The sequence below is a fragment of the Haemorhous mexicanus genome, chromosome 5 (assembly GCF_027477595.1).
Source record: "Haemorhous mexicanus isolate bHaeMex1 chromosome 5, bHaeMex1.pri, whole genome shotgun sequence".
Classification (NCBI taxonomy): domain Eukaryota; kingdom Metazoa; phylum Chordata; class Aves; order Passeriformes; family Fringillidae; genus Haemorhous; species Haemorhous mexicanus.
This window is the reverse complement of record NC_082345.1, coordinates 31,158,797-31,173,422: the sequence shown is the minus strand read 5'-3', so window position 1 is coordinate 31,173,422 and position 14,626 is coordinate 31,158,797. Positions and strand designations below refer to the sequence as shown.

Genomic DNA, 14,626 nt, shown 5'->3' with positions numbered 1-14,626 from the left:
ATACTGCTCAGAAGATAATTCTCAGCTAATATTTTTGGTCATCAGAACCTGTACTGGAACATAAGCATGGTAGTTCTGTAGCTCAAATCATATTAAGCATAATATACCATCAGTTTAAAACCGTAACTGCAAAAGGCATCACACTGCAACGTATCCTTCAGAAAAACATTTCAGCTGCAATTTATTTCAATGCAAGTCAATACCACAGCCAAGATACAAGTATCCCTGGCCTCTATCCTTGCATTCACACAGACAACTCCCAGTGCAAACATCTGTGAGACCAGGCTGCCAACCAAACCAGAGAACAGAGGATCTGGCTCCTTTTTGCTCTACTTTCAGAAACAACGTTGGCTAGTTATGTGTATTTTACTTTTCTGTACTTAACGATTCCACCTGAATACCATTTGAAAAACGTCTCTGCATATTCATCAGTGAGCCTACACTACTGCATCTAAACATTATGTTCCCTGCCAGACACGTATTCTGCTTCTAAGGAAACACTTATGAGTGGACAAAGCCCCCAAAGAACCCTCCAAGACTATGGGTCTCTGCAGCATGCTTTCAGGCACTGAATGTTCATGCTCATTTCACTTTATAAGCACTTCCACATACGAACAGAGCCTCTAGGTATTCTGGGAAGAAGCAAATTAAAACAGAAGGGAAGAAAGAACACTATGTTGCGCAGCGTAGGTGGGATGGAGAAACCATACTGAACAGTATTAACAAAAAGGATGCAGACCACAGCACAGAAGGGTACATACAGACTATAATAAAAACATTGCCAGTACAGTGTAAGGGACAGTACAAGGATTGGTGTTTAGCTGTGACAGCTACCAATTACTCACAGTAATCTGTAGCTCTAGAATGAGCTCTAGCAGTTCTGGGGATTTCTTCTCCCTCTACCCACCCACATCTTCATACTGATACTTTCCTCCAACATCAACAGAGAAATTTTACCAGTTTATTACCAGTAAGCATTTCTGTGCTCATATTTTCAATTCAAGAACACTGTCTTGAAAATATGTTGCAATACACTGTTTTCCTTCCACACTCAAGGAATTACACACAGCAGATGGAATGGGTATTTCTCAGCTCTGTTGAAGATGACATGAAATGATTAAAACTACAAAGGCGTTTGGATGTTCTGAGACAGTATCGCAATGTGTTAATTTTCATAAACATTCATCCCTCTTATCAGAGTATTAACTAGTCATTAATGCCTTAAACCTAAAAAACACTTACGCACTTTACCGTAGCTGATCCTTCCATTATTACTCACACCTGTAAAATTACAAAAAAATTATGCAAATGTTCATGAGACTGGATCCTATGATCACATCACTGAGCTAAAAGAGACCAAATGGAGATAAGTATTATTTTACAAATTCATGTAGCCATTTCTATCAGAACGTCACCTTTTTTTGTTTATTATGTATATGTGTATTTATCTGTACCAAAAAACCCAACAAAACAGAATGCTTTCCAAGTTACTTATAAATTAATGCAAGAGTTGTGGCTGTATTTTGGAATGCAATTATTCTTAAAAGCATGCTTGGAGTTTGTGATAATGCATTTCATAATATTAGACAATACAGCCACATTTTTTGCTTTCACTAGAGATCACATGTGTTTGAAGTATTTGCATAAATTTTACACTTAATTAGGCATTAAATATGCATGATTTGGATGTTACTTCTAGCCAAATTACATTAGTATGTCATTGCCAAAGAAAAATTTCAGGGGCAAATTTAGTTGTCAACTCCTACAAATCACCTTTTATTACTGTTAATATTAATCAAAATACATATATTAAGGTAAAATCTAGAATTAAAAAAGCAAGCACTGTTAGTATGAAACATTAAAATAAACAACAAATCCACCTAATTGGTTTTATATGTTGAAACACCACGGATGAAGAAAAGCTTTTGTCCTTAGATGAAAGACTAGCCTGAAGTATACTTCATACAGTCCACAGTTCATAAGGCTTCAGACATATTATAAGGTATTTCACTGGTCCCTCTATTTTTATGGTTTATGACCTGATTTGGCAGTGCTTCCTCACCCAGAAGCCAATTATGATGAACATAATTTGTTTGAAAGATTAAATTATATATAGGTTTCTGGTCACTAAATAATTTGATGGTGTTCCAAAAAACCCAAACCCAATGGTTATTCTATATTCAGTGCAACAGCTCTGCGCTACTGCATTGAACAATATGGGTTGATCCCTGCTAATCCCATCTTGCTGCTCATGGATGAGTGATGCATACTGAGATTGTACTGACATCACACGATGAAGGAGACTGTGTATTAAATGAGACTGCATACAAAAGAGGAGCTGATTCACTGGTACCAACGCACTGCAAAGAAATCAAAAGTTACAGATCTATTTTTGTGGCTGAGAACCACAAACGGGACAATTTGTTCTACATTGGGAGTACTGTTCTTTGAATCTTGAAACAACCCACTCAAAGCTGGAGCTAATGACAAGGTGGGCCTCTGGATGGGAGCTGCAGTTAACTTGAAATCACAGGCAAATGTTTTGGGAGAAAAAACATTTGGCAGGGGGCTGAACAAGAGAGGTTATTGCAAAAAGGTGACCATAAGGAAAGGTCCCTAATACTATGTACAAGTGATCTACATCTGGAATAGCAGTGCTGAACTGCAACTTATAATAAACATTTTTACAGAATATATCTATATATATATATATCTATATACATATTTGTATAAATATTTACACATATAAGTATTTCACAGGACATATATCAGATGGAGATAAGTCTGGATTCTAGGTCAGCACAGATGTGGTTTTCTATGGACACAGTCTCTACAACCTCCAGTAACACAGCTGTTTCCCAGGAAGGAAAAAAACTAGCATGTATAAAATTATAACCCTCAGTGAACACAGCCATCAGCATGAAATGACAGGAGACAAGATGAGCGATTTGCTAGAAAGAAAAAGTTAAAACGAAAGAATTGGACAACAACAATGGAATTAAATTCTGCTGTAAAGGCCTTCAGCATTCAGGATCTAGTCTTGCCTTCTGACCTGAAACGTACAGTTTCAATGCCCTTCAACTCTTATTTCCCAAGTTCACAATGCAATGCTTGAAAATAAGGCACATATGAAGAACCACTTTCTGAAGATTATTTGTACCCCTGACTTTGATTCTCTGTAGATTAATATAATGGCATGCCTTTGATTTACTAGACAGTGCTTTTAAAGTTTCTTCAGGAACAGATTCAAAGCCTTTTAATTGGGCACATTTGTTTCTCTGTTCCACAGGGTAAAAGAGCTGCTTATTCTTAAAAGCAGAACTAAAGAGATGGTTACTCCTGCCTCATGAGATCAGCACCACCACAGTAAAGGATGCACTTTCAAGATCTTAATGCAGCTATCACTTATAAAATATTCTTCAAGAGACTACATCCACTCATGTGTCTCAGTTGGGTATTTACAGTTAGTGCTGGCTTTTTAGCACTGTGATTTTGTAAGACACCAAGGAAAACCTCTCTCATTAAAGCACTCCTTTGTAAGCAAATTTTTTTAAATGCCCACTGAAGGATTTTTTTTCCAGGCAATGTTCTTTACTAAACTGGTCTTTCACCAAAAGAGAAAAATAATTTCTTGGCTGTTTTTTCAACAATTGTTGTTACCCAAAGCCCAATCCCTGTGGTCTTTTTGACAAATACTCTTTCCAAAATAGCTCAATCTGTGGGAAAGCTAGAGTGTCCTTTAGAAAAGCAAGACTAGCTAAAGCAGCAAGCATATTCCAACCCTACTTTCTAAGAAAAGTAGGGTCAGAAAGGAAAAACAAAGGAAAACAAAAATCCACAATGTAGTATCCTGTTCACATCTGCAAGATCAAAGATAGCACAAGTACTAATAACTGCATTCTGGAAGAATCTGAAAAAAGGTAGCAAGTGTCAGTAAAACTTTTTTTAATGACATGAAATGATGAGTTAAAGATTAGGCACAGCAAAGTACAGTTTATATTCTTTGTCTTCTTTCAAGAGGTTCTACAACACCTTGGGTATCCAAGAAGACTGTACTAAGGCATCAACAATGTTCTGCACGTATAAGCGTAGCATATGTCATTATCACAATTTTAATATGCAAGATTCCCTTTGGCCAATTAATTACCGTGGAAAGTAAAATAAAAAGAGCACTAAAAGCTAGGTAAGTAATCTGCAGTTAGGAACATTTTCTTGAATTGTATTTTTAACTTATTTTAACACTTTAAATATCTACTGACAAGATAAGCTCATCACAGTTTGGTGACAAGCATGCAGACATCCAAGTATTACTGTTTGGGATTATTCTCAGATAAATATTACAAGCTGCAAATGGTTTTATAGATGGCTTAAGATGGCATAAGGTCATGCTTCTGTAAACAAGTTATTGAGTTCTCTGTCCCTCGAGCTGACACCCAGCACGTGGTCCAGTTTAAGGTAAAATCTTTTTATTCTTTCTGGATTCAGTTTCAATGAATCAATTCAGCAACCCAGTTCAGTACACTCACTGATTCTGGTAACATTTTTTTTCATGCTCATTTCTCAGCGTGAAAGTAACATTCTTTGCACTTATTTACATAATGAAATCAATCTTGCAGAAGTATATACAGGTCTGAAAAAATATGCATCAGTAACAAAGGCGAATACAAGTGAAATCACGTGAGACAACTCAAATCATGTGGGACAAACTCAGTGTCTCAAAAATGACTTAACAGATATCAGTAGAAAAATACTGCAATTGCTGCTGCGGAGTAGACCTGTTATATCAACATATAAAAAGTTGTAATAAACCTTGTCTCACAAAATACTGGGCATGGCCGGCCCATATTAAAAACAGGACAACAACAACGAAGACACCAGGGATTAAAGGTAAAAATGAAAAACATTAGCTTTGTTTTGCCAAAGGTAAATTCTGCTTCCAAAATCTTGGTATGCAATGTGTCTTGAACATAGTTTTAAAAATCTGCAAATTCCATTGTCTCTACCTCTGCTCAGATTTCCTGGCCCTGGAAGTTTTTAATTGGAAAATTCAGAATCCTTTATTGTTGTGAAGTGAGGCAAAAATAATAATCAGACCTCTTGATAAACAAAAAAAATCTTAGATATCAGCAAAGCAAAAAATAACACTAATCAGCATCAAAGATGAAATATGACTTAAATGCTGCAGCCCACGAAGCAGAACAAGCAACAAAATCTCTGAGTCATTATTACTGCAGATTGCATCCAAAAGCGGCATCATCACTAATGTGGACTTTAGAGCAGCCAACACATCTATGGGATCAGCCAAAGACTTAGGTAAGAATACAGAGACAAGCTGGTTAGCCTGAACGTTTCTAGTCACCTTCATATTGGTGAAGAGAAGTACTTCTGAGAGACATGAAGAGATGACAGAATTTAGAATACTGCACTGCATCACCAATGTAAGGTAAATGGTTTCATATGAAATGCTTAAGCAATTAGTCAATCATATTACTAAATAAAGATTTTGAGAACAGACTGAATTTGAAGCCATATGAAGCTGATGTGAGACCCACTAAACCCATACAATAGATTTCAACATACTGCAAGAACAGCTATAAGCCTTGGTGCACATGACATAAAAAGATAAATTTAGGTAGCTTTTGATAAATAGCTGTGTAACAGTTCAATACCAAAGCAAACCAAACCAGTATGTAATACCATGTCAACCTGTTGAAAGAACTAGGGTAGTGGAATATAAGGAAAAAAAAAGGTTAGAGAGAAAATCCCTGCAACTGTGAAAATTGAAATAAACCCCAGCAATGCTCACTTGAATAGGGCCTGACAAAATTCTTACATTTTCTACAAAGTGAAAGACATGCTTACCGTTATCTTTGCTGCTGTTTTCTTCAATTGTCATTTGTTCTGCTAGCTCAGACAGAGATTCATCAATGGTCTGGCTTCCTCGCAAGGTTAAGGAAAGTCTTCTCTTAAATTTTTTCATTCTATCGATGTTGAGTCTGGCTTAAGGAAGCCTGAAAACAAAAATAAATAACAAAAAGTGAGAAAAAATTAGTTAATCAGAAAAAGAAGTTTAATTGACTGACATAAAAATGCAGGAAGGTTTACAGAAAACTTGGGCAATATATAAGTTCCACTTAAAACAACATCCTTGAAGAAAGATTGCTCTGCTGGACTGAAGATGAGTGTTTGGAGAGGTTGATGCCCATACACTTTTGCAATTTTTATTTCTATTTGGAAAAAAAAGAACCTTTGGGTCTGTTTGGATTTTTTTTTTTAGAAAAACAGCTAACTTCATAACCAATTTTACAGTCTAATAATAAAGGAAACAGTAATCTGAAAACTAGATCAGCGTGTGCTCTGTGGCCTCCTCCACAGAGTCTTTCAGTAGTCCCACTAAGCAGAAGGAGACTGCAACCCTGCAACCTTTTCTCTTTTTCAGCCCAATTTTTTGTAATGAAAACTTACCAAACTCCTCTGTATTTTACCCTTTTCACAAACAGAAGAAGGGGACAATGCTCAAAGTCTTAAAGACAAAAGCAGTTCTCAAACACCATCCCACCTAGAGAAATAGGACAGCCAGGGTCTGGTAACAATGGCTAGAATGGATGTTCCTCTTAAGAGTCAAGCAGTAGGATGGAGCTGGGAACAAAGCAGAAGGCACTTTGTCCCTGGAAAGTTGTAAGCAAGCAAACCATAATAACAAAGGTCCAGGTAAATAAACATGTTGTCATAAGTCTGAGTTGGTAAGTGAACTTTGTGGTGAGCCATACGTGTGCTCCTGCATAACATGAAGCACAGTTCAGTCTCTCCTTACTCCACATGGACAGTTCACCCTTGATGTTATTTCTCACTAACTTATTCATCTGCTCATAGACTCCAAGAATCACATACGCAGTGTTTAAACAAGCACAGCATACTAAAGTCCAAAATGCTCATATATTTTTCCTTCCTCCCATGAGCTTCTTTGCCTTCCTAAATTCATAATTCACGTACAAAATCAAATTTTCCTCAATGTTCTCATTTAAACAGAGAAATGCAACAAGTAGTATGCCAGAGATCCACATTTAATAAGAAATTGTGAATACAATTTTATATTGACACCATCCCATTAAGTATACACACTTCAATGAACTTACTCTTTTTTAAGCTGCTTCATAATAAAAAGGAGAACAAATTGGCAGAACAAATCTGAAAGTGGCTGCTGGTGGTAGCAGAATGCTTACATAGGCTAAACTTTCATAAGATTAGATTGTTTAGGACAGCAAGTAACACATTAGGGGTGGATAAAAGAAGACCTTTGGGATTTGAGCTCCAAAATCTGAGACAAACAGTAAAATCACTGGCAAAGCAACAGCTGCATCCAAGGGAAAGAGGTGGATTACTAAACAGGGTACCTAACATATTAGACAATCACAGCTATTATAAAGCAGAATTATTCAGGCACGACGTAGAGATACACAGGAAATCAAATATACTGCTGTGGATACAGTTAAGCCAGCAGTTTTTAAACTGCCTCTTTAATGCACTGCTGTATGTGCAATAAAACCACACCTAAGTATGAATAATTTTACTCTCTCTAAGTCAAAAGCAGGATATTCTTATTGTTAAGAAACTGCATTCAGATAGCAATCCAAAGGGAACATTTACTTTTCCTGTTTGGGACCAGGCTACAAAGATCTTTCTTACTTGAAACTGCATTCAAACTTTATTTCTGCATTCAAACTTTTTCAAAATAAATTGCCCATGTTTCTCTTAAAAGGCCGATTTTGTAAAAAAAATTGGAAGGACACAATTTCTGTGTAGTTTTACTCAATTCTCCCACGATGTTTTTTGAAACCCACATCTTCCTACATGTATTATTCTCAAAAAAGGATACATGCAATTTTTAGCTATGTAATGCTCTAAAACTACTCGACAGCACAACAATTTTTTTCCAATTTTCCACTCGGGCAGCAACTGAAAAAACAGGTGCCTTTAAAGGGAGACAGGCTGCTCCTTGTTTTTGATCCTGCAAGTACTTAAACCTACACAATTTTTTAATCAAAAAGAAGGTCTACTGCTGAAGAATATTACAAATTAAGAATATTATAAATTAACCGATATATGGATTAGAAAATGCAGGAAACATTCTAAATCTCAAGCTAATAAAAAAATCCCGAAGTATTTTGTTAACTATAATTCCAACATTTCTCCTGTTATGGCAGGGTTTCATGGAGTATTGAAGTACCATTTTTGCTAACATTTGGAATTAATTCATGGCTTGATTTTCAAATAATTCAACAATGAAAAGGAAAGAGGAGTGAGAATCCACATGTGATGGAATGTTTTCTTCTATTGAAAAGTATGTCAGCTTTTTAAAGGGAAAAGATGCTCACTGATATGAAACCAAATTTTTCTCCCTTAAGGCACCAATATTCTTGCTAGTTCAGAATTGTAAAGAAGAAAAGGAAAAAAAAAAAAAAGGAAGTATTGACTAGTATCTAGCACTTAGAAATGTCCTCACTTCAACTTCTTTATTCTCGTGGCCAAAGCTGCAAAACCTGCTCAATCTTGGAAGCTTAAGACATCAGTGAACTGAGCTTTGAAAATATGATCCATAGAATCCAAAACTAAGAGTGGTTCTCTAAAATGACAGCAGTTTCACAGAAAAGTCCAAATTGTCTGACACTCGTTTTCACCACTTAATAGCAGATGCGCACTTCTTATCTCCCTTTAACAGTAAATCTAGTTTAAATCCAAAATGGAGTTACTTGATTAGTAATACACACGTAGAAGCAATGCTTCCCCAAATTCTTAATGACTATGAAAAGAATGCAGTTATTTCTATATTTAGTTTTAGAACAAAGCCCACAGGCTTGACTATTCTATTCTGTAAACTTCTCTCCTCTGAGTAAGTCATACCCAAATCAAGTATTTCAGATGTCACAGTAGATAGATGCATACACTTGAATGCAACTAATGCAAATTCTAGTCTCTTGCAGACAGAATGAGGACAAGCAATTTGATATGACACTATCTGATACAACCTACAAAAGCTGGCAGAGACGTATTTTTTCAATCCTTATACTGATATGAAAAAAAGGAAGCAACACTGTATTAAAGGAACTGCTGCTTCTTACAAACAATCTGCAGTCTAACCCTGAAAAACTGTTCTTTTTGTCTTTAAAAGTAATGGAAGTTAATCCTTGAAAACAATGCTAACATCTACCTTTTCTACTTTCCAACATTCTCTGTCATTAACTCAGTTCACTTCACTAGTATTACAACCCTGTCTTGAACCCAACATCTTTTGAAAGTGATCTTTATAACACAGTTCTGAAAACAAACTCCATTTTAAAAAATGATCCAGGTAAGACTAGATTTGAACAGTGTTTTGGTTCACTTTCTCTGATTCACACCAACCCTTCCCACAATGCCTGAAGGACAGCACTTCTCATTCAGCACATATATATGTTCACAATACCCAGGCTGTACTGCAGACAAACATGAAAGCACTTTGACTCCAAAGCAGTAACTCAGCTAGATTCTGCTCTCATACAGTCACCAAAATTCAGAGGCCTTACACTGCCAATGGCTAACATTCTCAAAAGCCCTTCCACTTCCTTCAATTTCCCAGAGCCTTAGTTTCTTGGAAGTTAAAAAAGTAAGGCATTAAGATTTTCACACAATTACTATGTGTGCTTAATCCTTGTAAGTTTAAACAAATTCAGTTAAAATTTTCAAAACCAATAAAGCTATTTAACACCTTAAATTTTAGTCAGTTTATTTCACAAGGGTCACAAATAAAAAAGCTCACTAAGATTTTGCTGATTCAAATCCCTTTGAAGTCAAAGGCAACCTGTCCTTCAACTTCAATTAGCTTCGGATCAGTCTAAGCGCTGACTCCTCTATTTCCCTATATTGCATTGAGGTCCATCTACATAGAGATTAAGCATTTTAAAACTACTTTTACACTTAGATAGACACTGAAGTTGCAGCCAGACTGTTTTACAGGCTGTTTTACAAGGCAGAGGTATTTTCAAAACATGTAAAGCAGTTCTTGTTCTGGAAAACTCACCTGTAAGACAACAGCTGAAGTGGGAGGAAATTAGAGGATCAGATACCCTAACAGCGTGAGCAACAACATGGATGCAGCATGGCCCTTAAAGATGGGTTAGCAAACTATAGCCCAGGCACAAGACTTCAAAGAAAACAGGTAACAGCACTACATATGAACTCCTTGTGTCAGAAAGAGAGGCCTGAAAAACTCAAGAGTGCTGCAAACAGTATTAATTACAAACAGAAATGGGAAACATCTGCCAAGGATATTGTCCCCTTGTTCTAAAAAGAAAACCAGCTTTCCACTATATTAAACTGTTCTCAATCTACCTGAATTTAAAAAATAAACACAACCATTGACATCAGTATGCTGCACATCAAACACAGAGTAAGCTATTAATTACACTAATGAGAAATATATGGATAATTTATCCAAGATAATGAACAACCAGTTTGAGCACTCATAAAATTCACATAGAGTACAGATGTACCTCCTTACAATCACAATTCTACTCTACAAGAATGGATTACAAACATGGAATTTTAGTTATTGCACCTATTTTTTGTATTTGTCTCAATTCACATTTGTTCGCATCAGTGAAAAAAATTTTCTAATTAATTTTTTCCACACTTGGCCTTTGGAAGCAACATGAGAATGGTCAACTAGACTCTCTCGTCAGGAGCACAGCTACTAAAAAAATTACTAGCTTTATGCTGCATTGGGTCAAAGACATTGTAGAGATATAAGTGACTCGTGACAAACAAGGCCTTTATTACTGATGAAAGAAAACTGAAGGAAGTCAAATACCTCTGCAAAAAGGGCAAAAGGACCCTCACAGCTTTTACCTTTATGAGCAATATTCAATATGGAACTAAACTTTCTCAGTGAAGCCCTTTTTTATGTACTTACAGAATCACAGCCAAACAATTACTCAAAATTGGAGGTACAAAGGTATTTACAAAGGTTAACTTGTTATCTGAGGATAGTCTTACTAGTTAATATAGGCAAATAGGCTCCTCCCTAAGTGAATGAGAGCATCTATATTCAGCTCCTGATCTAGATCATCAACTGGAAGAACCACTCCAAAGAGAGGAAATATATGGAAATTACCATGTCCTAATTTAATTTTGAACATGAATACTTTTCCTCATTTCCATGCCCCTCCCCCCCCCCCCCCCCCCCCCCAATTCCTTTGCCTTTAAGGAATAATGAAGGACACAAATTAGTACAAGTGGTTTGTAGTTTTTTTTTTAATTATTCTTTTAAGTAAAAAATACATATTGAACATTACTACAGGCATATTTAACTATGCTACTGGTACTGAATATAAAACACTGAAAACCACCAAATTTGCCAGAACATCAAATTTTGCAGTCCTTTCATATCCTATGCTTATCTTCTTTCTCTGGACTCAAAAAGCATTACTTAGGTAGCCACAGCAAGTTTACATTCTTTAAAATATAGAGATGTATTTGCTCCCACCTAGATTCAAGCAATATCAAACAGCAAAATCTACAGAGATGTACTATTTGATAGATCTCCCTGGATTAGACATGTCATACTGATTAATAACTCCTTGTTAATTATCAAAGGTTCTGTTCTCTCAACTGCCAAGTGAAAAAACACAGTATGAGTCTGGTTAAATTGGCTGACATTTAAGCCAAGAAAACAAATGAGATGACTGGCAAAGCTTCTACACTTGCTGTCAGACCCATAAACTGAAAGGCTCTTTCTATTGAAGGGGAAAGCAAAAACTAAAAGGTTACATGGATGTAACATAAATACTACCAGACAGTCACAGAACTTCAGCTCTTGAAAGATGTAATAAGCATTGGAAACCAAAAGCAATATCTGTAATTTTTAAAGCTTTGATTAATAATCATAAAGCCTTAATAGAGCATTCAGGAAAAAATATTAAAAAAAAAGAATTGTGCACACAGTGCTTGCTGCTCCTTAATACTCAGATTATTTTAGCAATAGATTTACAGTGTTGCACTATCACTTCTGAGATAATCTTCCTTAGTCTTGCAAACAAGCAAGTCTTTGGAGCAACACGGAGCAGAAAATTCCTTCTAGGTTCAAGAAGACAATGTTGGTTCTAAGACTGAAAAGCATCTGCAATCTTTTGTGAGCCTGAGCAATTGTGTCAATAAAAGGCACAGTTTTCAAGGTTGCTTTGGTTTAAATCCATCACAGTTCAGGCACCAAATCAAACAATCTCACACCAAAGAACCTTCTCCCAAACTCCAGTAGCTCTCAGCCCAGAACCCCCAGTCCTCTAAGCATCTGAACTCCCACACCAGAGCCTTCAACATTTGCTTCTTATTGTGCTAACAAAAAAGTTTTACTTACAGCCTGAGACCTAAGGCAATGAAAAGCTTTCAAGTTATTTTGAGGTTCTTGAATCAAGCACTAAGAGATAAAGACATCAGAGTAATATAAATTGAGATAAAATCTAAAGACACACCTGTTTGGATGAACAAAGAACAAAGCTATAAGTTTCTAAGCAAGACAAAAAAACAGTTTGGCCTTTTTCTCTTAGAACAGAAATTAACTGCACTGAGGAAGGTGTTGAGAAAACCTTATGATGGAAATTAACCACCAAGTGAAAACTTATCCCAGGGAAAAAAAAAAAAAGAATTGTTAAGACTGCACACAAAATGAAGACTGATATAAAAAATTAAGTTTTCTAGCTCACAATTTTTCTTCCAAATGTCAAATCTTGGTCTATACAGGTTCTGTATAGTGTGAACACAAAAAAGCCCCATCAAGCAACCCAGAAAGTCCTGACAGTAAAGCAAAATCAGGCAAATGTAAAATCAGACCCTTTCATAATTACTTCATGTACAGCTCTATGCCTAAGAATAATATCAAAGAGCCATGAATGGTTTAAAATCAACAACTTTGGATACATTTCTCTTATACTTCTGTGTACATAAAGAAGACAAAAAAAAAAAACCAAAAAAAACCCCCAAGCTAGGAAAAACAAACTCTCTCACAGTAATTGTCTGGTTTTGAATTTTTTCTTAAGGAAGAATGATGTAGCAACAGAGGAAGAGTTTTCACTTAGTGAATTAAGAGACCAATAAGCATCATGGTACAGAACACATTTTACAGTATTGATGACATATATGCATATTTTTCTAACAGGTAACAGGCCACATAGACCTGATACACTGAAGGCATTACATAGAGACACCAAACAAGACATTAAGAAAAAATGGTATGATAAAACGGACACTTTTGAAACATTTAATGCCTAAGATATATCAGTCTCTTCTGTATTCTGCGTTTTTCTAGAGATTTCTGATGATGATAATACTGTCAACAGTATAACTACTAGTCCTGAAATAACAAGAGACATAAAATAACTTGGCCACAACTAAGAAAGCAACTACTGACAGAAACAACAGCCTAAAACAGTTTCTTACAGTGAGGCTGACTAAGTTTAACAGCTGCACTGAGATATTTCAAAGGTAATTCCAAAGGAGCAGTAAATAAAATCATTCTAGCAATAAATAATCTTTGAACTATGGTTCAAAAATTTGTTTGAATTCATGAACATCTTTTACCCAAACTTATAAACTTCTCTGATTCAGTATTTTTTAAAAACTTACGAATTACTGTCTTTTCTTCCCTTCTCCAATCCTGTCATCAGTACAACTTCAGAGATTCCTCAGTAACAGAAAATCTCTGAACAGTAAGTCAATCACAGTATTTCCCTACTGCATTAATTTTTACATAGCAGTCAAAATTGTCCCAGCATGGCACCAATTTGTTCTGTTACAACATTCAGACAAATGTCTGCCTGAAGTGTTCATGCTGCCATTTAATGGTCAACTGAATATGCACACATGGATCATTTTAGTATTCATTGCCAAGGATACTAAACATGTAAGGTACTATTCCTAATACAATTGATTATTTAGCTGACAACCTTGGAAAGAAAGAAGAGTTTTAACATATGTTTTGCCAGGTAGCTTTGCAAATAGCTGTGCTGGCAACAAGGTGGTGGCAGTATGCCCTACAAAGCAAGAGAGGAAAGCATGAGGCTGCTTAAGCCAATTTAGTAACTGCACAGAAGTAGAGTGCTGATCATTAGTGCACATCAAATCCAAGGTAAGACTGTCCTTACAGGCAGCACTATGATAGAACTGTTCTGTACCAGAAAAATAGCCTGAAAAACTGCAGTTTTGCCTAAAGCCTATTTAGCTTAGCTAAACAAAACCTGGGATCTGAAATAAAAGCAATCTGTGAACAAAATAAAGGACAACAGCAAACGCTGTTAAGGGAAGATGACGGGGGGAAATAACAAATGGATAGGAAATAAAGCAAAGCAGAAGTGCCTTCTTCCACTGCAACAAGTTCTGGCCACTATGATTCCCATCACAATAACTACATGCAGACTCTTCTGTCTCACTCCTGGCACCAACATCCTGCTCCCAAATTAAGTCTCAACAGATGACAGCCTCACAACAGGTATTTTTCAGCATTCAAGAAGCCAGGAAAAAGAAAAAAAAGGTATGAATTTATTTAAACATATTAAAAAAGGCAACTGCCATACATCAAGCTGTCAGAAATGTCACT

General features: G+C 36.0%; 1 protein-coding gene across 3 annotated transcripts in view; it reads right to left on the bottom strand.

The window, feature by feature from the left end:
* The window catches only part of CDK17 (cyclin dependent kinase 17), a 91,099-nt gene that overhangs the window by 48,769 nt on the left and 27,704 nt on the right, over nucleotides 1-14,626 (bottom strand). For 2 of the 3 annotated variants that reach the window (XM_059846740.1, XM_059846741.1), the window contains exons 2-3: nucleotides 5,863-6,011; nucleotides 1,243-1,281 (exon numbers count right to left, since the gene is read on the bottom strand). In XM_059846740.1, coding sequence (XP_059702723.1) covers nucleotides 1,243-1,281; nucleotides 5,863-5,980 — 157 coding nt within the window. In that variant the 5' untranslated portion in view covers nucleotides 5,981-6,011. The remainder of the gene's footprint in view (nucleotides 1-1,242; nucleotides 1,282-5,862; nucleotides 6,012-14,626) is intronic. The other variant, XM_059846742.1, reaches the window with a different exon arrangement.